Below are 22158 nucleotides of genomic sequence, written 5' to 3'. Positions count from 1 at the left end.
CTGACTCAGTGGTCTAGAGATTAGGCATTCACGCATGAGATCGAAAATCCTGGGTTCGAGTCCCACATAAGGGATCGTGTATGCGCACTGCTGAGAAGTCCCATACTAGACGAAACAGTCGTCTGATGCATACAGGTTTTCCAACGGTGGTCTAACATTCATCCATTTATGATATCGATCAAAACTCAACAATCTCTACAACCCTAAACTGAAAATTTGTATTAATCAGGGGGGAATTTATAAGTGTCATTTTAAAAAAAGTTAATACACCATTTATGATCTCTAAATAAAAGCAAAATAAATAAATAATTAATTAATTATATAACATCAGTACAATGGAAGATGGTCGCGCAATTACGTAGATTGGTTGAGGTTAGACATTAACACCATGGGATGCCGGCTAAGTGGTCTAGTAGGTTAAGCATTCGCATACGAAACTGAAGGCCCTGGGTTCAAGTCCCACAAGCGGGATCATGGATCCGCACTGCTGAAGAGTCCCATAATAGGACGACACCGTCGTCCAGTACTTCTAGATTTTCAATAGTAGTCTAACATCAACCAGTTCATGATCTCAATCAAAAATAATTCATTAATTATATGATATCAATTAACTAACCAGGTTTAACAGAACAATGTACATGACCAGCACGATTAAAAAAACACCAATCAAAATGTGCTACATAATATGCTATTTGTGCTAATACACCTAAATGTAAATCTGAATTATGTGGTCTACCATATTGTCGTGTAATTAATTCCATATCTACAGCTCTACCAGCATAATGAAATTCTTCCATACGTAATTCATTTAATTTATTATTATTATTAGTGATTAAATGATTTTGGTTAGAATGATAATCATAATTACGATGTTTCCGATCAGTATTGGATGTATAGATTGTATTAATTGAACGTTCAACTAATTTATGTAATGCTTTATCGCTTCGATTAGATGAATAAATTTCATTCATTGTTTGATTTAAACGATAAATTATCATATTTGATTGTTTAAGTAAAACATGTCTTGGCAATCGAATCATCGTATCATATGAAGAGTCTGGTAAAGATGATGAAACTTTGTTTGGATTAAAAAAATATCTAGATGATGTTGATGACGATGATGATGATGATGATGATGATGATGATGTTGGTGACGACAAAGATTGATGTGAATGAGGATTTTGTGTTGGATATGATGAAAAAGATGATCTTGGTAAAGAAGAAAGATGTGTGATATAATTTGGATTATTTTTTGTTGAAGGCCAACGATTAGTCTGTGTTGAAATACTTTTTGATGATGGAATAAATTGATTAAATTTTAAATTTTTCGATTGTGTTCCAACTTTATTTGAATGAGAATTGATTTGAATGAATTCACCATCCATCATTTCTGGTGTCATATCAATAACTGGTGCATCAAGAAATTGTCTTGATTTAACTGGTACAAATGGTAATGCTCTTTGACCAGAAAAAACTGTTGGTGAATTACCCACAAATACTGGATTACGACCATTTGAAACTTTTTCCAGTTTAGAGTTTTTCTCATAAAGTAACGGTGAGTCTTCATGATTATCTTCTACATTATCATCTTGTGGAAGAGGTTTGTAATTTGGTGGCGGTTTAACCCAAGAACGTATCACTCGTAAAATAACATCTTGTTTAGCCCATGTATTATGTATCTGTGTCGATAATTTGATCAGTCGATCTCGACAACCCTAAAAATGTAAAAATTAAAAAGTTTTTATAGTTTAGCTTGTTATTACTTTTGTCAGCTTATAGTAACATCTCAGTCAGTAAAATCTGAACATTGGACTATAGGTCGTTAAACATGGGATGTGAATGGAAATCACAAACCATTATAATTGAGATAATCACTCAAAACTTGGAAGTAATGGACAGCAATTTTTGTCCCAGTAAAGCACTCCTAATCAGTGGGAATCCGCGACCCTGCATCATGTGCTCACTGGTATCTGGCTTTGAGAGAAAATTTCTGAACATGAGGAAAGTATCTCCGAAGATAGCGAAGTATTGCCACGCAATATTGTGGATTGATTGAGGTTAGACTTGTACACCATTAGATCCCACCTTAGTGGTCTATAGGTTAAACGTTCGAGCACAAGACCAAAGGTTCTGGATTCAATTACTTATTGCAGCGTCGTGTGTATCGACTGTTGAGGAGTCCTACACAAAGAGGTAACGGATATTCAGTACTCCTTGGTTTTCAGTGTTTGTCCAAATTATATTGCTTAATGATTTTAATGAAATTTAACAATCTGCAACACCTCACACTGACAGTTGTATTTTTGTGTAGAATTGATCATTTCAAAGAAAACAATCACGTTATTACATTTGGAATCCCTAGAAACTAAGAATTGACGGGGCAATTTTTTAAAATTAAATATTGGTATTCGTAAGTATAGTATTTTCAATCATGGATAAGGTTGAACCAAAGATATTCCCAGTGGACTTGACACCATCAGTCAAAATTTTTAAATCTAGCAATCTATTTCTTCAGTCTTTAATAATTCTGGAAATAGGAAAAAGTAACCGCTCATTATATTTTTGTTGGTGAATTATCCTTCAGTTCCTATCGGTTAGAGATGATAATTTTTTTAAAAACAGATCTGTTTCCATTTTTTATATTGGATTATATGAAGAAGCTGTACAAATGTATGTTCAGCTTACAGAGATTAACTAGTAGTGAGTAATTAGTCCCGACCGTTGTTGCTACCTTGACGTGGTGGTCGGGTTTGCCTATCGTGATGAAGCAACCGAGCTATACTGGCTGGAACGACCGCTCCTCAAGGTCCTATCATGTCAGACAGGTCTGTTGAAGGGCGGTAAGACTAAAAGCAACAAACTGTACAGAGGTGTAACAGCAGTAAGATGTTTCCTTCAGACAACCAGCATAACAGCGATGTTGCTTAAAACTAGTTAAATTATTCTTTATTAAGCTGATTAAACTGATGTAATGGATTCGAAAATCGATTTACACTGGTTTACTATTATGTCTAATTGATATTCTCAAGAACTATGACTTTTAATAAGTCCTGAATGGGATATGAACTCACCCAAACTTCTCTACTCAAAACTGTTAAATATTGAACTATAAGTTTTATTTTCACTGAATAACAATTATAACTGTTTACTTAAAAAGTTGTATATTCAATATAGTCACTTAAATTTAAGGTATATAAAAATAGTCATATTTTCTCTGATTTATCCGTTGAAACTAAGATAAAACTAGACGAAAATTGAAAACCTTGAAGCAATGGACGGTTGTTTCGTCCCAGGGTGAGGCTCTTCAACAGTGTGTATTCACGATCCCTTATGTGGGACTCAAACCCAGAACCTTCGGTCTCGCGCGCGGACACTTAACCTCTAGACCAGTGAACCGTCAACGGTGTTAATATTTAATTTCAAGCGATCTATGATCTTGCACAACACTTCATCCATTGTCTAAGGCGGATAACTGTATCACACTCGACACAGATTGAACTTAAATTGTCACGATTTCTTACTAGAACTCCAGTAAATTCATCTTAAAGCTAGTCACTAGTGAGCATATGATTATTACTATTATTATTATTATTATTGTAGGGATTTGTAGAGATTGCATTATTTTAATGATTGAATTCACGAGTCAATCTAAGCTACACCATTATTGATTGACTCGTGAATTCAATTGTTAAAATACTGCAATCTCCACAAATCACCATAATGATGGAATAAAACTGTCAAACTCTTGACTCAAAAGCGTCTAACTATGTTTATTAGATTAGAATACTTTACTCTTTAAAAATTTCAGTCGTTGCATCTAGAGATATATTGATGATTATATCCGACCTTTTGTAACTAATGGCGGATTTTTGAATAACTTAGTTCAGGGAATTTTGGAGATTGTTGAATTTCGTATTTTTTCATGTTTTTATTATTGAGTAATTTCGACAAGTTATTCCCTGAGTCCTAGTGAGAAGACTTCACCAGTGTAACTTAACTATATCAGGTGTGAGACAGTTATAATTTTATGACAACCAATGATGATTCAACAATATTGATAATTTACTGAAGTTGAAAATATGAACCACTCGATACCAACTCAGTCGTCAAAATGTTGAAAGCTTACTGCATCGCTCGAAATAACTAGATTTGATCACTATTAGAGTCGTGAATGCTCACTGTTATGTAGTCTCATACTAGAACAAAAGTGTTATCTAATGCTTCCTGGTTTTCGATTGTTGTTTAACTAAAGTTAGTCCATAATGTAAAGCTGTAAGATTCTTAGTTAAAAGCACTGGCTTATTTAGTAATATTTTGTTTGATTTATTATACAGTTGTTATAAATGGGATTAGATGTTCATCAGGCTAGATCGTTAGTTGACGGAAAATGAAATTGTACTGTTGTACTCTGATCAAGTGGTTCTAATAGTTAAGAGCTCACCGTGAGACACGTAAAGATCCTAGGTTCGGTCCTTAGTTTGGGTTGTGGATGTGGACTGCTGAGTCCCATATTAGAATCAAACAGTTACTTAATACATCCTTTCTTTAAATACCCCCCTTATTATTAAAAATCAATCCAATTTCACTTTATCAGAGTTAAAAGGGTATTGTTTAAAAAATTGACAGAAATAACTTAATTTCTATGAATAAAATACATATCAGAAAAACGATATAGAACATTTGACATAATAGATCTTTAATACACATCTTGAAATGATTCAGCGTGAATTGATATACAAATTTACAATTTAGAAGTGAATAAGATGTTCAATGCACAAGGCTTAGAGATAACTTACTCATACCAGTGTTCTTTCAGTATCTATTTATTAAATATGGTAGATATATTCGAGGAATGTCGATGTTCACACTAAAACTCAAACCCAGTATCTTTCACTTCAAAAACCCAAAATGTTATTCACCGAGTTACTGAGTTCATATAGACACTGACGTTTTCAACGGACATGACAGTCAACATTCATCAAGTTAGGAAGCGTCTAAACTCATTAACTCAGTTATATATATTTCAAATTTATGTATGTTAAAATGGGGGCTTACTTAATGGATTACTTAACTACAACATTAATTCATTATGATACGGTGAATTAACAGTTTCTTTTCTTCTTTAATATGAGAGAAGATTATTATCATGACTGATTCAATATTTTTCTTATAAATGAACTTAGATACTTTAGACATGATGAAACAATCTTTCGAATAATTTATGTACTCGATTGCTATTTTGGTGGAGTTTTGTTCTCTGAGCTAGATGGTTTGGTCGTGGGGCTTTCATCGTTCTTCTGAACGACATCATCAGCACAAACTTCAGGTAGAAGTGAAGCTCAGAGAACAAAACTTTACCAAAAACTCGATTACTATCTTCATCAATGTTTAGTATTTAAATGTTGGGTGGTCTGAACAACTTAAGTGTTTTAAACAGATTTTTAGCATTAGGCTATTTCAACAATCAAATTTATTAATCTGTCTATTGGTTAGATAGAACTAGAATACTTCTATTATTTAATGTTTTAAAACTTTCTAAACACCTTTTGTTAGTTATTTCATATCAGATTCTGACATGATCTTGAAGTGTTAATTTTATACAGCCATTCTAGATTTTTAAGAAAAATTTTGATTGAGATTATCGATCAATTGATGTTGAACCACCACTGAAAACCTGGAAGCACTAGATGAGTGTTTCGTCCTAGTATGGGACTCCTCCGAAATGGGCATCTATGATCTGACACATGGGATTCGAACCCAGAACCTTCAGTCACTCACGCGAACACTTAACCTCTAGACCATTGAACTCGCATCCAAGAGTGTTAATGTCGAACTTTAGTCGTGTAAAGATTACAGTATTATTATAAAAACTCTGTATAGTTTAAGTGTATATTTTTCTTTACACTGTCAAGAAAAGTCATGATATAAGAATAATAAGATTTAATAATCAACCTGAAATTTTAAACGTTGCTCATTTATTGATTTTAAAGAAAAAAATCAGTTAACGCAATTGACTGATCACTGGGTGGTGACCCATGTCATGCGTGTCTAGTCCTTATTAGTGCAGATCGAATGCTATCGATCAGGCTGCAATGTGGCCACCAGTCCAGGTGACTCGGGTCCAGGGTTTCCTGTCGACTACCTCCAACCACCATCTAAAAATCAGTTAACATTAAAACGTGTAGTTACAAACTACTTAGCTCATAATTTATAATAAGAATAATATTAAAGTAGATTTCAACAGAAAATAGAATGTATGTTGTCAAGACATTAAACAAATTGGGCAGAGATAAATTGTTGACTAGAAATCAGTAAACACTGAGGAATAGACATTGTGACATACAAAAACACTGAATAATCAATCATTAAGTTCGATTCCCCCCACACATGATTAGTTTCGGTTAAAGAGTTTCATAATTATGTTTCTGATTGAATTACTATGTTACGATAGTTTAATTCGGTCATTAAGGAAAGAATTTCCATAAGATTGTAAATACACTATTTTTGATGATTGGGGTCTAAAATGAAACAAACGTCAATTATTGTTTCTTTGCTAGTAATATATAATACAAATAAACTCATATAGAAAGACAATTATTGATTGAGATCATGAATCGATTGATGTAAGACCACCATTGAAAACCTGGAAGCATCGAATGGCCGTTTTGTCCTAGTATAGAACTCCTCAGTAGTACGCATTCAGGACTCGAACCAAGGAAATAACTTATCTTCACAACCTTATACCTTCTTTGTAGCTAGATGAAAAACAAATTTTTGGTGGTCTTTATTAGTGTAAATTGTTTCTTTTTCCTATAACTTGACAAATAAAAAGGTCAACACTTGAAAAGCCTCTAGTAGTTTTACTTTTTTTCAGTTATATACACTATTCACTTAATTTAAATCCTATAGACATTTGTAAATAGGTCGGTATTTAAAAATTAGCATCTGCCGACTTTGAAAATGTTATGCTATATTGACAAGTTTTGTAAACAAATAAAAAATTGAGATATAATGAGAAAAAACATATTGTTTATTTAACTGTTACACCTCTAGTTCCCTCTCTTTGTCTCTCGCACACACACACACACACACAAACACACAAAACAACAGATATGCTGTGTATTATTGCTATAACTGTAAATCAGACACCCTACTGTGAAAACCATATGTCAATCAACCAGGTACAAAATCGGTATACATCAGACATAGCAAAGACAATTTCACATGTCAACAAGTTTGTCTCCATATACAACATAATAATAATAATAATAATAATAATAATAATAATGGTAGTGATAGTATGGTTGCATTAATAAAGTGTATTCATAGCAGTAAATACTAATCATAATAATGAGCGAAAAATATCATCTGGTGTTTTACCATGGAATTAATTAATGTTTTTTTAACCTAATTTAATGTCATTTTTTATGGTAATTGACCAATTATGATTTGTTTTAACATGTTGTAACTAACCAAAAAGTAACAAACAATTATAATCATCATAAGCAATGATGGATAGTGGTTAATAGTGGAATTCAAGACGCGCGTTTCATCCTATTCGGAAGTCATCAGTTGGATGTACCTACATCCCAGAATTGGTGTTCCCTCTAGTACATCCAGCTGACGAGTCACAAACAGGATGAAACACACGTCCTGGATCTCACTGCTAGCCAACATCCACCGTTGCTTAGAATTCTTGTGAATTAAGGTAATATCGAGGTAATCCGTATAGGTTGCACATATGCCAATAAGAGACTGATTAATTGCAGTCCTAAACATCAGTAGGAAGATCCAAACAAACAATACAAAATGAATTATAATCATCTTAAATAATTCCACACTATCAACCAGCTATCAACAATTGAATCTTGGTGATTTACATCTATCCCTGAGATCAAATTATCTGTTTATAATGACAACACCAATCGGTTATAATTAAAATCACATAGATGTTTCGTTTTTAATGAGCACGTTTGACAAAGTTTCTTAAGATACCATTTTTCCATGCTAAATGACTGAAAGTCAATAAGAAACACCGTTTTGATCTTGTGTTTCATGCTAATTGGCACTCATTAATAAGACGTACCTGTAATCTTTTAGAACTGATGCCCCCATCACGGATTCATATCCTATTAATTAAGTTACACAGTTCCAGACGTTCAAATCCAACTCTTTGGGCTGCATCTAGTCCCTTTTGTTTCTACGATACATGCATTCGTGTAAATAACTTGTTACGTTGAAAATCCGATTATATCATAGAACTACTAATATAGTCCGTTTCTTTCTATGATTAAAATATTTTTATGTTTATCTGCTATAATCAGTAGTCTTTAATTTTTTAATGGTTGTAATTCTGGCTGCATTTTTTAACTATTTGTAATGTATACTACAGTTAAGTATAAAACTGCTCAGTGGTCTACAGATTAATCATTCATCCGCTATTCCGAAGGCCCTGGGTTCGAATTCCGAGAGCAGGATCGTGGGCACGCATTGTTGAGGAGTTCCATACTAGGATGAAACAATCGTCCAGTGCTTCCAGGTTTTATAAATTATTAGCATGATACAAATTTTGGTAAAATGTATGCAAACCTAAGTCATTTTGAATCAGATTGGTTGGAATAAAAGAGGATTTGAGTTGCTTAATAGAATGAATCCAATGAGATTAAACTGGATCACAATGAACTGATAAGACAGATAAACCATGATTTAGATGTGTAATTTCTTGAATCGAACTAAAGTTATCAGTCTTTTTATTAAACTTCTCATAAATAACTACAAATTATGTAGGTTATCTGTGAAATCAACACTGTCATGATTAAAAATCATTACGTTTTAGGCCATATATACCATAGCAAACAAATTATTTATGTAAGTTACTATACATTACATCAATTAAGTTATACTTCAGATAGTTCGATTTATACATAAGTAATTTTGAATTAAGTAACTTTTCAAATTAATTAGAATAGTATTATTATCAGAAGGGGTTTTGTGGATAATAATCATCTGCTCACTAGTGACTGACTTCAAGAGGCATTTCCTGGAGTTCTAGTGAGAAGCACTAGCCAGTGAAGTTTAATCAGATCTGTTGTGAGATACCAGCTCACTGAAGACAATGGTGGACGGTGGCGCAATTTCGTGGATTGTTTGAAGTTAGACATTAACACCGCTGGATCCCATCCGGCTCGCGCTCGGGACCGACAGGTCCTGGGTTCGAATCTCGCGAGGCAGGGTCGTATTAGAAAATGAAATCTCTCTTTTTCATTCATAACATCAAGTCTCTTCTATAATATATAGGTCAGTAACTTTTCTAATATACGAGTATCAGTAATAGAAAGGAAAATCTATTAGAGAACATACTGTCACTAATAATGATCGCTGAGAAGTATATATTAATAAATTCATAAGTAATTGTTTCATCATCAGTCTCATTTTTTCCAACTGAATATAAATATAAGATCAACTCATATCATCCAATTTGACAGACATTGATCTAGAAGATGATACTAAATTGATAAATAAGATAATAAATCTTTATCGATCAAAGTAACTGTGACATGTATTAATTATGCTCAACTACCGCTTACCTTGACAAGTGATGTCTATTATCCAAGCGAAGACAGTACCGGTTCATGAAATTACTGACTGTTGGATTGGGCTGTCTAGTTAAGTGCATAATATATGACTGAAGTCCGACCGACTGGTGTAACCAATTGTAAAAGATGTTGGATAAAATAGCTAGGAATCGGTCGCAACAACAAATACTCGTCTATTCTTTTTCTTTCCTTGGATCCTTATTTTCAAAGTTATCTTACAATTCTTATTTCTTGAATTTATTCCTTCTTTTCAAATCATTGGTAAAAGGTCCTATACTGTTTAATGCAACTTAGTTTTTTAATGGTACCCCAATTGTAATCAATCTGTAGCAAACACAACCTACAAATTCCTTCAGTTAAACATTTTATTTACTATGTTATCACAGACTGCGTGACTATTTACAACTGACTATGGATTTGGATGACACGGGATCGAATCCTCCAGGGAGCACTAGTTCCCTAAAAATTACAGATTCACCTTGATGACAAGTGCCGAAGAGCACGAAACTCAGGTTTACGGTTTACAGTCGATTACCACCAACCATCACCTTGCTACGTGACTATATTCGATTTAATAAGACGGTATATATATACAGCAAATACTCTAGTCACTTTCTGACTAAGTTTTATTGATAATGAGTCATTTTGACATTAATACAAATATAACAGGATAGTTGTTTGTGGAACGTTTGAAATCTGGGTTACTTCCTTGAAAGGGTTTAGTAAGTGAACTTAATATTTTGTTTCCGTGTTCGGTTATTAGATAACTATATGGTCTTTCAGACTTCTACAAATCGAACTATTTAGTAATTTTGGTGTTGTTCAGCTCTTCAAGCTAGATGTTTTAATTGTGAATCTTTCATTTTCACTTTAGTCAGTCTAACTAGAGCTTATTTTCTGCATAAGTGAACTTATTTCTTATTACACAAGTGTTAAATCGTTTTGCTTTGGTATCCACTCTCGTGGCTGTTTTGTTTAATAGGTTTTAATGTCTTCATTCATACTTGCATTCAAGTTATCCGTCTTCTTAGGCTGACCTCTCTTTATGCTTTCGCACTGCAATTTTTATAAGAATCGATAAGTCATGTCTGCCTCAATGTATTTACTGATTGTCGATTGACCTGAATATTGTGTTGTTAGAAGGTCTCTGGCATTCCTAGGATTCTGTCGTTTCAAACTTTTGGTCTTTTTTTTCAGTCAAAATTCATGCCTCTGGTTGTCTGAGTACACTAATATCAATGGTAACATATCATAACGTCTCACTAATAGTTTGTATCCGTGAACGCAAAAGTGAAGGAGAAGTCCACTTTGTTCTATGTTGTTTCTGATACAGTTTGTTAAAATTTATTTGGTAGACGATATAAATACACAAGTTGTTTACTCAAATATTCATGATATACTAATAGCTCATATCACTATTTGAATAAAGGAATTTACTATAAGTCAAAATTATTTAAACAGATGACATGCAAACAATTGAATACTGAACAATTGATTTATTCCATCCCAGGGAATTAGGATACAGTAATTATTCTTAAAACTATATTTTGCTTTGTAAACTAGAATTGGGTTCGGTAATTTCTGAATTATGGACTATTGGAAGATTCTTTCTATAAAGAATAGGATCTATTGTAATTTGACAGGACGGATGACTGGTATACAACACTTCATTGGTGATCTATTGCATTTTGGGAATAGAGAGAAGTTTTGTCAGAGAGATATATCTATTGGTGAAAACCTCAAGAGCTTTGAACTGCATTCAAGTCTATTCAAATCACATATCGATTAGTAAATAAACTTCATAGTTTAAATCATGAAATGATCTTGGTTAAACCACCACTAGAAACCTGGGAGTACTGAATGGCCATTTCGTTCTAGTATGGGACTGCCCGATAGTATGTATCTATGACCCTGCTACTGGGAGTTAAACCTAGATTTCACTCGTAAACACCAAACCTTTAAACCACAGCACTAGCATCAAATGGTATACATGCTTGACCTTAATCAATTCACGATATTATGCAACTCTCATCCGTTGTTTAAAATAAATAACCATCTTATGTCTGACACGGATTGAACTTTACTGGTCACAGCTTCTCAATAGAGCTTCAACAATTCAGTCACTTAGCCCAAAATCAAAATGAATTTATCAATAAAACGTAATACATTAAAAGTTAACTGAATAAAAAATAACTTTAAATCAAAGTGCAATTTTCAAAATTGATGTTTTTTTCTTCCTCATCCATTTATTTTCTTCCCTTTTCCTCTTGGATCAAACTATAACAGATTTTCTTTGTAAACAATGATGGATAGTGGCTAGCAGTTGAATCCAGGAGGCATATGCCAATAACAGACTGATCAATTTCAGTCTTAAACCTCAATGGGAAGATACAAGACAAACAATACCAAGTGAATATAACAGATTTGTTTTTGCTATTTAGTTAAAACACCAGGAATCTAACATATTCTTTTACCAGAAGGGGTTTTGTGGAAATTTTAAAAATTTCAATAGTTGAAATCACGAATCATTTGAAGCTAGACCACCATGGAAAACATGGAAATACTGGACGGCCATTTCGTCCTACTGTGGGACTCCTCAGCAGTGCGCATCCACGATCCAGCCTCGCGAGATTCTAACCCAGGACCTATCAGTCTCGCGCACGAGAGCTTAACCATTAGACCACTGGGCCGGGTTCGAATCTTGCGGGGGCTGGGGTTGGGGATACTCACTGATGAAGAGTCTCATACTAGGAAGAAACTGACATCCAATGCTTTCAGGTTTTCCATGGCAGTCTAGCTTCAATTGACTCATTATTTCAACTAGTGATCGGTTGCTTAATGAAGATATTATCATGTTCAAAACTACTAATGAATCGTATGAAATTCAATTACTGGACACTTAAAGTTACATAGTCATATATGCTAAATAAGTGAAAAATTCTACAATTTATACAATCTATGCAGCTACTATCTTTTCAGTCTGACCACAATATTACTATTATTATTATTATTTAACAAATTAACTATCCATTAGTGTATTGTTATTTATACATTTTTTATCTATTCTTTTACAAAGTTCAACCTTTTATCTCATCCCAACTGTATTTTCATTATAAAGGTGAAATATTAATGAATATATACATTATATATTGAAAGAACTCGAAAGTATTGTTTTGAAAGTACTGTTGTTATTATCATCATTATCATCATCATCATAAAAGAAGTATCTTTGTTTGTCATTCTGTACGTAGATGGAGTACTAATTTTTACTTAAAAGGAAAAATCTTTTGTCATATACATAGAAGATTAGATAAACAAGTATACATATTATGAATACAAACAAATCTGATAAATGTATATTCCATGTTGGCTATTGTGTCCACCTACCTACCTACCTACCTACCACATACACAGTTGGCTTAAAAGCATCATCATATAGTGAAATAGCGGGAGTGAATAAGTCAATGTGTGTATCAGAGAGAGAAAGAGAGAATATCTACAGATAAGTAATTTTGAAAAATGAAAAAAAAATTAAATAGTGGTAACTAACAAAACTGTACATCTCTGTTATTCTTTAAAAGCTTCCTATATTTTTATGGTCTTCGTAATTTTATAATTGAAATTGTTGTCATACACAATTCGTCTTGAGCGTTGGTTGACATGCAAGAACGAATATATATATATATATATATATATATATATATATATATATATATATATATATATATATATGTACGCACAACATGCATACTGTATATCCGAATCCTACTAAATATTGATACACCTACATGCATACACAGAAACAAGCTTTTATAAACATAGATATTCAGGCACACACACGCACACACACCTACACACATACAAAATTTACGTTTCTTTAATGTGTATTATCTGCATTTTCTATTTCACAGCATAACAACCATTCTTCTTCGTGAAACATACTACTTATGCATAAAATGATGACGTATTACTTATTTATTTACTAATTACACATAGAGAAATGTTAAAAAAACAACCCCACTACTGTGAGTAGCCCCAACCAAGTTGAGATCATAAAAAGATAATGGAGACAATTGACATGTCAAGTGGATTTATTTGTTTATTACTTTCTCTCTCTCTTTTTCTTCTTAATTGAAAAATCCAATCTCTGATTGATGTCTTCTTTTTCGATTTCTGATATGACCACCTACCTTGAAATTATTAATATTTATTATAACTCCATAGATTGAAATCATGAGTCAGTTGAAGCTAGACCACCAATCTATGAAATTTCTAAAATTTCCACAAAACCCATTCTGATTTATTATAACTATCAATATTTTGGCCCAGAATAATATGAATACAAAGCTATAGAATGTTATAGAATAAGAGTTGATGATTTAACCGACCAAAAAAAGAGAGAATGCAATACTATGTTGTTGAGGTGAACGAAACTCCGGACATGACTAACCATTCCTTTGTAAAATATGAAAATCATACATTGAATACATCATTTGCACATTTTCCTTGAATTGTCCTTTATATATTTCATCACTCGTCAAAATTTGTTGTTAATCTGTTTGCTTTTTTTTAATTTTCCTCCTCTTCTCTTTATTGCAATCGTCTTCTGGTAAGCATTCCAATTCCAATTCCTGCTACATAGTACTTATATCTATCATCATAAGTAGAGCATACCAAAACAAGGTTGAATAATGACAGTTCATGAAATTGAATTATTGATGATATAACTCACGGATGACTGATAATCAAGGATAAGATTACTATCAGTATGTAGTTGTGGAGGTTGTTAAGTTTTTGTTTGCGATCATGAATCTATCAATGTTAGACTACCATTGAAAACCTGGAAGCACTAGAGATTAAGCGTTCGCGCGCGAGACCGAAGGTTCTGGGTGCGAATCCGGCGTGCGAGATCGTGGATACGCACTACTAAGGAGTCCTATACCAGGACGAAACGGCCGTTCAGTGCTTCCAGGTTTTCAATGTTAGTCTAACATCGATTGATTCATGATCTCAACCAATAGGAATACTAGTTGGAAGAATAGATTTATTTTCAATATGATCACATAAAAAAAACATTTCTATACAAATAATATTATTTAATCATAGAAACAATTAAACAATGTCACTTTTGAGTAGAAGGAATAATGAAGATGGCAGTAGAACAATTCACGAGTTCAGTTACATTGTGGATTCTTGTAAACTACTTACAAAATAGAAATAATAGTATTGTGATATATGCTACTTATGTTGACGGGTATAAGTAGTATGTAACATCAATCGAAAGTGGAAAACCTGGCAGCAGAAGGCTAAGAAGATCGAGTAGAAGAGAATGGAAGGGAAAATATAAAAGAACTATGAACTTGAAGAATCATACAGAATGTGATGGACAAATGATGGATATTTGCAAATGAAATATTCAGTATATGTTCACTTGGTGTTGTTTTACCTGTATCTTGTATCAGGAATGCAGGCACATCCAGCTGACGAGTCCCACATAGAACGAAACGCGCGTCCTCGATTCCGCTGCTAGCCAACGTTAATCTCTGCTTATAAATCTTGTGACTTAAGACAATATCGAGGCAATCCGCACAGGATGCACATATGCCAACAAGAGATTGATCAATTGCAATCCTAAATAACAATGGGAAGATTCAAGCAAACAATGCCAATTGAATTTAAACTTCACCTCATTGCACAAACTAGTGGCTATCAGGACTCAGTAGCTAAGTGGATAACGTGATGGCGTTTGAGGCGAACGGCACTGGGTTCGAGTCCCAGAGTGAAAATCAACTCTGACATACAGGTACATCCAGCTGGCGAGTCCCAAGTCGAACGAAATGCGCATCCTGGATCCCACTACTAGCCACTATCCATCTTCGTTTATTCAGTGTATAGTTTTTATATTTTACCAAGAGGAAAACGGTTGTCTCCACTATGTTATTGTCCACAGCAGTACCATTCATTGAAATGAAACACGTGTACACACTTCAAATCCAAAACATGATGAATGAAATTTTACTGAACAAATGTGAGAGAATTTAAATTATTTGAATGTTTATTTATTCACAAATTGAATCATTCAAGAAGAGAAAAGCATGTAAACAGAATTTTTTTCCACGAAATCGCAGATATATGCCATATGTTATGTAGACTAGTTGAGCAAAAGTCAAAACTGAGAGATAAAATAGTAGAAATCATAATTAAGCTCATGATAAAAGACCATAACAATCTCTAATGGAAATGAGATCACTGGGGGAAAACAAAACTAACGATTGTACAGTGGTTTAATAGTTAAGCGCTTGCGCGCGAGACTGATAGGTCCTGGGTTCGAATTTCGCGGGGGGAGGAATCGTGGATACGCACTACTGAGGGGTCCCATACTAGGACGAAACGGTTATCCAGTATTTCCAGGTTTTCCATGGTGGTCTAGCTTTAATTGACTCATGATTTCAACTGGTAAAATTTTTGGATATGTTTAAACTTGTCATCAAAACGGCTTGAGAAAAGTTTGAAAAACTTAAAGTTCTTTATTTACTTATAATTTTGAAATGTAAACAACAGATTTAAAAAGATATTAATAACGTATAATCATGTGTGTGAGGTTATCTATCCTTCATTCAATGTTCAAAAGTGTAATATCTATCATTTTCCAGTATGTTCCCGTTTATTTAATATATCAGTGTTATTTATAAGAGCACAATTTTCACTTCACATTTCAATTCAATTATCTAAACCTATCAATAAATGTCTTCTGTAACTAATTTGCTGTACAACATCCCAATTTTCAGAATAAAAAAGCAAATAAATTGAAAGTTAGAATTAAAATGAAATCCTCAGCGGAAATTCTACTCATAAATTCAACATTCATTCACTAAATGGACAGAAAATTGCTCTGAAACGCTTGAAACCTCATGTATATTGAGCATTGGAAAACGCATGCATTACACATTCACAGATACTTATCCTATCTTAACATGCGTTCCATCCTAAATGTACTTATCTAGTGGACACTGCTCATAAGAATGTTTGTAAGTAGTGTGTAGCAGAATGTGGTTCCGATGTTGCAACAGTTGTCAGACAGAGTGGAAAGTTTTAGTGCATCGAAAGCATAGTGTTGACAGAACACTTAGAGGCCAGTCGAGAAGACAGTTCAGATGTCAAAACACACCAAAAGACGCAAATGAACTTCTCACTAAAAATACCTCATGCCTACTGTCATATTTTACACTTTTATCATTAAAAAAATACAAAACTACTCTTAAACATGTTGACTATAAATCAAATACATCATTGTATGATTCCAGTTGTTAATACAAGCTATATGGTGACAACATTCAGTGGATTGAGTTGGATTAATTGTAATTACTTGATAAGAAGGATTTACATCCCACAATGTAATCACTTTTGAGAAGAATATTTGGCAAAAGTATAATTTATGGACGAACTAATCATGTATAAGATAACAGGTCTTCGATTTTGGCATGAAATTCATTCATACGTGTGGCTAAATAACGTTTTGGCATTGATGTCAGTTCGTGATGAAAATCCTAAACCTAGTTCCTAACCCTAACCATCAACTGTAAGTCACAATTCTTATTCCTCACTTTGCTTTACAACCTTCATTTAATCCTAGTTAGTAGGTGGATATTCTCAAGGTCATTTTAACGTCACTCAAAGATCGTCCATAAATTATAGTTTCATCGAATATTCAAGAAAAATATCTACCGAATACAATATTTGTAAATCTTTGTAATTTAAAAGGTTGAATTTTTTATTAAATGAAACTCACTACTGAAAATTTATTGATATCTATATTTCAGTAACATGTTTATCAATTTCTCCAAGCGAAATCCATTTCATATCTTTGTGTGGAGTTCGAGGAATAGTGCGACTGTGATCCATAAACTAACTTGAGCAATCAATAGAGAGCACCCTAATTAACTACTCCATCTTAGCCTTAGAATAAATTAGTTTTTTTTTCGTCATGGATACACAGGGTTTAGTATTTATGTCAATAGGTATGTTATTGGATACGTAGTTTTATTCAACTAGTGTACTTCAAATGTGCATGTAGTGTAAAGTTGAACAAAAACTGCTACAAGGATACCATTTACTCTTATATGTGTTCCATAAAGTGCATTCATCCTGGATTAGTGTATTACGGGTGTGGATATAATGGGTAATTTCTAAAGTGAGGAGCTTGGTATCCATCTTATCCAATCTACAACACCAGATCCTAATAGCTTATCTCTTGGGGTTTTTTATCAGATGGCTCCTCACTGAAAACATCTGTAAGCCCTGATAGGTGTCCAGCAAAGTCAGTTGACTTCCCTTAAAGATTTTATCAACCTTCATGACTAGAAGAGAGACAATCATTGATCTTCCTACTTTAAAAAAAACACAGTTAACCTTGCATTCAATATGCTTGATAGTATTTTGTAAAGGTTGGAAACATTGTTTTGAGAAGTTAATATATGGCTTTATTTTATTGAATTTAAACACAACTGTTTCTTTTCAATAAATTCTTATTTCCAAGGAAACTATTATACCCCTTTCAGTTGCACATGAAATGTAACTATATTACCATATAGAGACAAAATATCGATTGGAATGATTTTAGTGTAAAATACTTTTCTTTTTCAAACTAAAGAAATTTCATCCATTCACCAAACAAAAAAAATTCAAACATTTGAAATCATGAATACTTTAACGATTAAATCATTTTAACTATAAACTTCACAGAGGTTGGATACTATAGGGTTCATTTCAAGACATTCATACATAATATATGAAGTACATATAATACATTATAAATCCAGAAGTATTAAACTTAGATTTAATCTTAATAATAGAATTTATGAATCGATCTAAGTTGGAAGCACTGGACTGCCGTTCCGTCCTAGTATGGGGCTCTTTAACAATGCTCATCCACGATCTCGCACTTGAGACTCAAACTTGCGAGCGAACACTACCTGTAGACCCCTGAACCGATATCCAAAGTCATTAATGTCTAGTTTCATTCAATCCATAATATTTAGAAACCATTCATCGATTATCTGAGGTAGATAACTGTCTCCATCCGACACGGATCGAGCTCCACTGGTAATGGCTTCTCACTAGAATGCTAGGAACCACTCATTTATCAATTATTAGACTAAATTCAATTTTTTGTTTTAAACACCAAATAAACTAACCCGCTCTAATCCAATATGCAAAATCATTTAATGGCAATATTTATAATTCTGTATGGAAATTGAAACGACCCAAATTCTAAATCCTCTCTCGACATAAATCATTTTACAAGTAAATTTTCAAGACTTTGTTGGAACAGTTCACTACAAATCTGTCCATGACATAGAGTCATTACCAACATTTGCTTGTTATATCGATGGTTGTCTATACTCTGAAAATGACTGAAAACAATTCACTTAAACATGTGATTATTAATGGAATTAATTGTTTAATCACTGTTAATACTGGGCATACTTACTAAACTTACTTTCTTGCAGTTACTTTGCGCTCACACTATCCCCTGATTGATTAATTAAATAACACTTATCTAACTTGATAAGTCATATGTATAACGACAGACGAATCACAGTAATTTTGCTGTTAATGTTCTTTGTGTCCACTTTTTTTCTCTAGTTACAAATAATTATAGTTATCCTATAATGGTACTGAAATAATCCTTTAATGCACCATTAATACTTCCACAGCAAGTCACAGTTTCCCAACTACGAATAAATGGATCCTAACCACTACCTCACAATATTATAATATTATATATCCTATTGAAGCAACCTAGAAGTTATATTTTTTCAACAAAAAATACATCATTAAATCTTTGAACACTACCCTTCTTGGTTGATCAAAGGAGTAACAGAACAACAAGAAGCTTTATTTTTTGGTCTAGTTAGTAGATATCGGTCACCGAATTGATACAAATTTAGCTTTCAAAGTTATGTATAGAATTCCATCAAACTTGCTTTATATTTCCAAACCTTGTCTTTTATATACGGCAGAAATCATAGATATACACAACAATAAACTTAATCTTTATTTACAGAGAATGTTTAGTTCAGCCTCGTAAATTACCATAGCCTTCTGTTTTCAATTTTTTTTAGTTTTATTCAGTTTTATTTTATAATGGTGGGCGGCCTATGCTCCTCCACGAGGGGTAACAGGCGTAAGTCAAGTAAGTAAGTTAATTTATAACTTCATTTTATATGATCTATCTATCGGAATAATTTTATAAGCCAATTTTCTTTTCACAAGTTTAATTAATCACAAATAACTCTAAGCATTTATAAGCAATTGCTTGATTTCGAACTTACTGAACCCCCCATACTTATGCAACAAATTCCAAGAATTAGCTAATTACATAATGTTATCTTTACATCTATTGAGTTGATAAACTATTATTATTATTATTTCCTTCTAAGCAATTTGATTACATTTTATTGGAGTTAAAATCCAAGTAAAGTTAAACAACCGTTGGTAACTATTTCGTCTTAATATGGAACTCCTTAGATAATATTGACCCACAATCTCATCCACGGTCGAACACAAGCTCTCCATAAACCTCTATCCTCTAAATGATTAGAGTTAAACATAAAAATCCTTAAATGTCAACTCAGTTAATGGTTTAAATGTTAAACGCTCCTTGAGTTACTTAAAAGCCTTTGTACTAATCTCCCGTGACACCTTGGATCCACACTGTCATTGAAGAGTCTCACAGTAGAACGAAATAGCAATCTAATACTTCTTGATCCTTATTAGAATGTTTAACTAGGGTCAATTTGTTATGTAAACTATGAAATTCATTGGGTTTACTTCATGTTTTTTTCAAATCATATGAATACTGAAACATAAACACTTGGATACAGACAAAACTTTCATGAAAACAATCAACCCCATTTATTAACTTATGCATCTTGTTATTGTTACTATGTTAGTTAGTTTATTTAAATGCCAAAAAAAGTCGAACTCTAGTAAAGTAAAAAAATAATAATAAACTAATTATCTTGTTTGCTACTTCTTTTACTTTTAATATTGTCAATGATTATTGTGTGTGTGTGTGTCTATTTTTGTGTTGACCTTGAAAAATGAATCACTAGTAAACCTCTCTTTTTTTGTATACGTTGATAAGTGGCTAGAAGTGTATGTTTTAAAGATGAAAAAAAGAAAAAAAGTCGGAGATAAAAGTTAAAAGAAGATGGTGTTAGTAAAAGGGTGGGGTACTTATGAAAAATCAAAGCAAACTAAGTGAAAATCGAAAGAGTTAAAAGTTCGATACTATATATATATATATTGACTATGATGGTTGTCTCTCATCACAGTTTACCTAGAATAAATTAAACTGTCTAAATTAGTCTATAAAATACGTAGTAAACCATTATGGTGATATATATTCATATTCATTAATATTGACCACAAGTTCTTAGTCAATATATATTCACTTTAGTAACTGGGTGGTCTATATGCGCTTATATATATATATATATATATATATATATATATATATATATATATATATATATATATATATATATATATATATAACATTTGGCGTCTCTAATTTGGGAGACAGATTCGGCAAAATTTAGTACTAAAATGCCCTCTAATCTTAATGATTTTCTTGCTCTGTTTTCTTTCCCTTAGTTTTATCAATTTAAAATTTAACTATGCCAACTTTACATAAGAATACAGTTGAATGAATGAATGAATAACATCATGGGCGGGCGTATTTTATTTCCATGTTAATAATTCAATGTTTTCCGTTATCTTTTTCTTTCTTTTTTCTTAATTCAATATAATAAGCGTAGATAAATGTTAAACAAATACATAATGCAAAGAAAATAATTAAAATTGATGTATTGATTTTCAGATAAATACTTGTTGATTAGACCTATCTCTAGGGTACAATGTATTAAGATTCTTTTCTAAACTTATATAGAAATGAGTAAGTAAGTTAATCAGACCAATAATCTAATAATAATGTCCTATAATTATAAAAATTACCAAACGAAAACTTTACTATCAGTAAATTAAATAGTACAACTAGTATAGTTCGTTCCGTCTTACTTTATGGCAGTGAAACATGGCCGGTAAGAGTAGAGGATATTCGTAGGTTACTAGTATTCGATCATAGGTGTCTTCGAAACATTGCTCGTAAATCCTAGGACCATCGAGTAAGTAACGCAGTTGTTAGGAAACGGGTACTAGGTAAGGATGGCAAATCGATTGATGAAGTGGTGAAACCTCATCAGTTGAGATGGCTGGGACACGTGTTATGTATGCCCAACCACCGACTGCCTCGACGTGCGATGTTCAATGGTGTAGGAGTAGGTTGGAAGAAAGTTAGGGGCGGCCAGACCAAAACATGGCACAAGTCCATGAAGTAACTGACAAGTGGACTGAGTCATGTTGGTAGGTGTAGACTACCTGGTTAGGGACCGCTAGATGATAGCAACCGATGGTTAGAGAGACCCTGAATGACATGGCTCAAAATCGTTTGCAATGGCGCAGGTGCATCCACTCTTTGTGTTCTCCCAAATTTTAA

General features: G+C 32.9%; 1 protein-coding gene across 1 annotated transcript in view; it reads right to left on the bottom strand.

Moving 5' to 3' along the window:
• MS3_00008007 (uncharacterized protein) overlaps window positions 1-22158 on the bottom strand; it is a 57819-nt gene that overhangs the window by 5246 nt on the left and 30415 nt on the right. The window contains exon 2 of the mRNA XM_051216342.1: window positions 617-1715. Coding sequence (XP_051066919.1) covers window positions 617-1715 — 1099 coding nt within the window. The remainder of the gene's footprint in view (window positions 1-616; window positions 1716-22158) is intronic.

This window comes from Schistosoma haematobium, chromosome 4 (genome assembly GCF_000699445.3).
Source record: "Schistosoma haematobium chromosome 4, whole genome shotgun sequence".
In the NCBI taxonomy this organism is placed as follows: Eukaryota; Metazoa; Platyhelminthes; class Trematoda; order Strigeidida; family Schistosomatidae; genus Schistosoma; species Schistosoma haematobium.
Note: the sequence above shows the minus strand (reverse complement) of the source record. Positions and strands in the feature narration are given on the sequence as shown.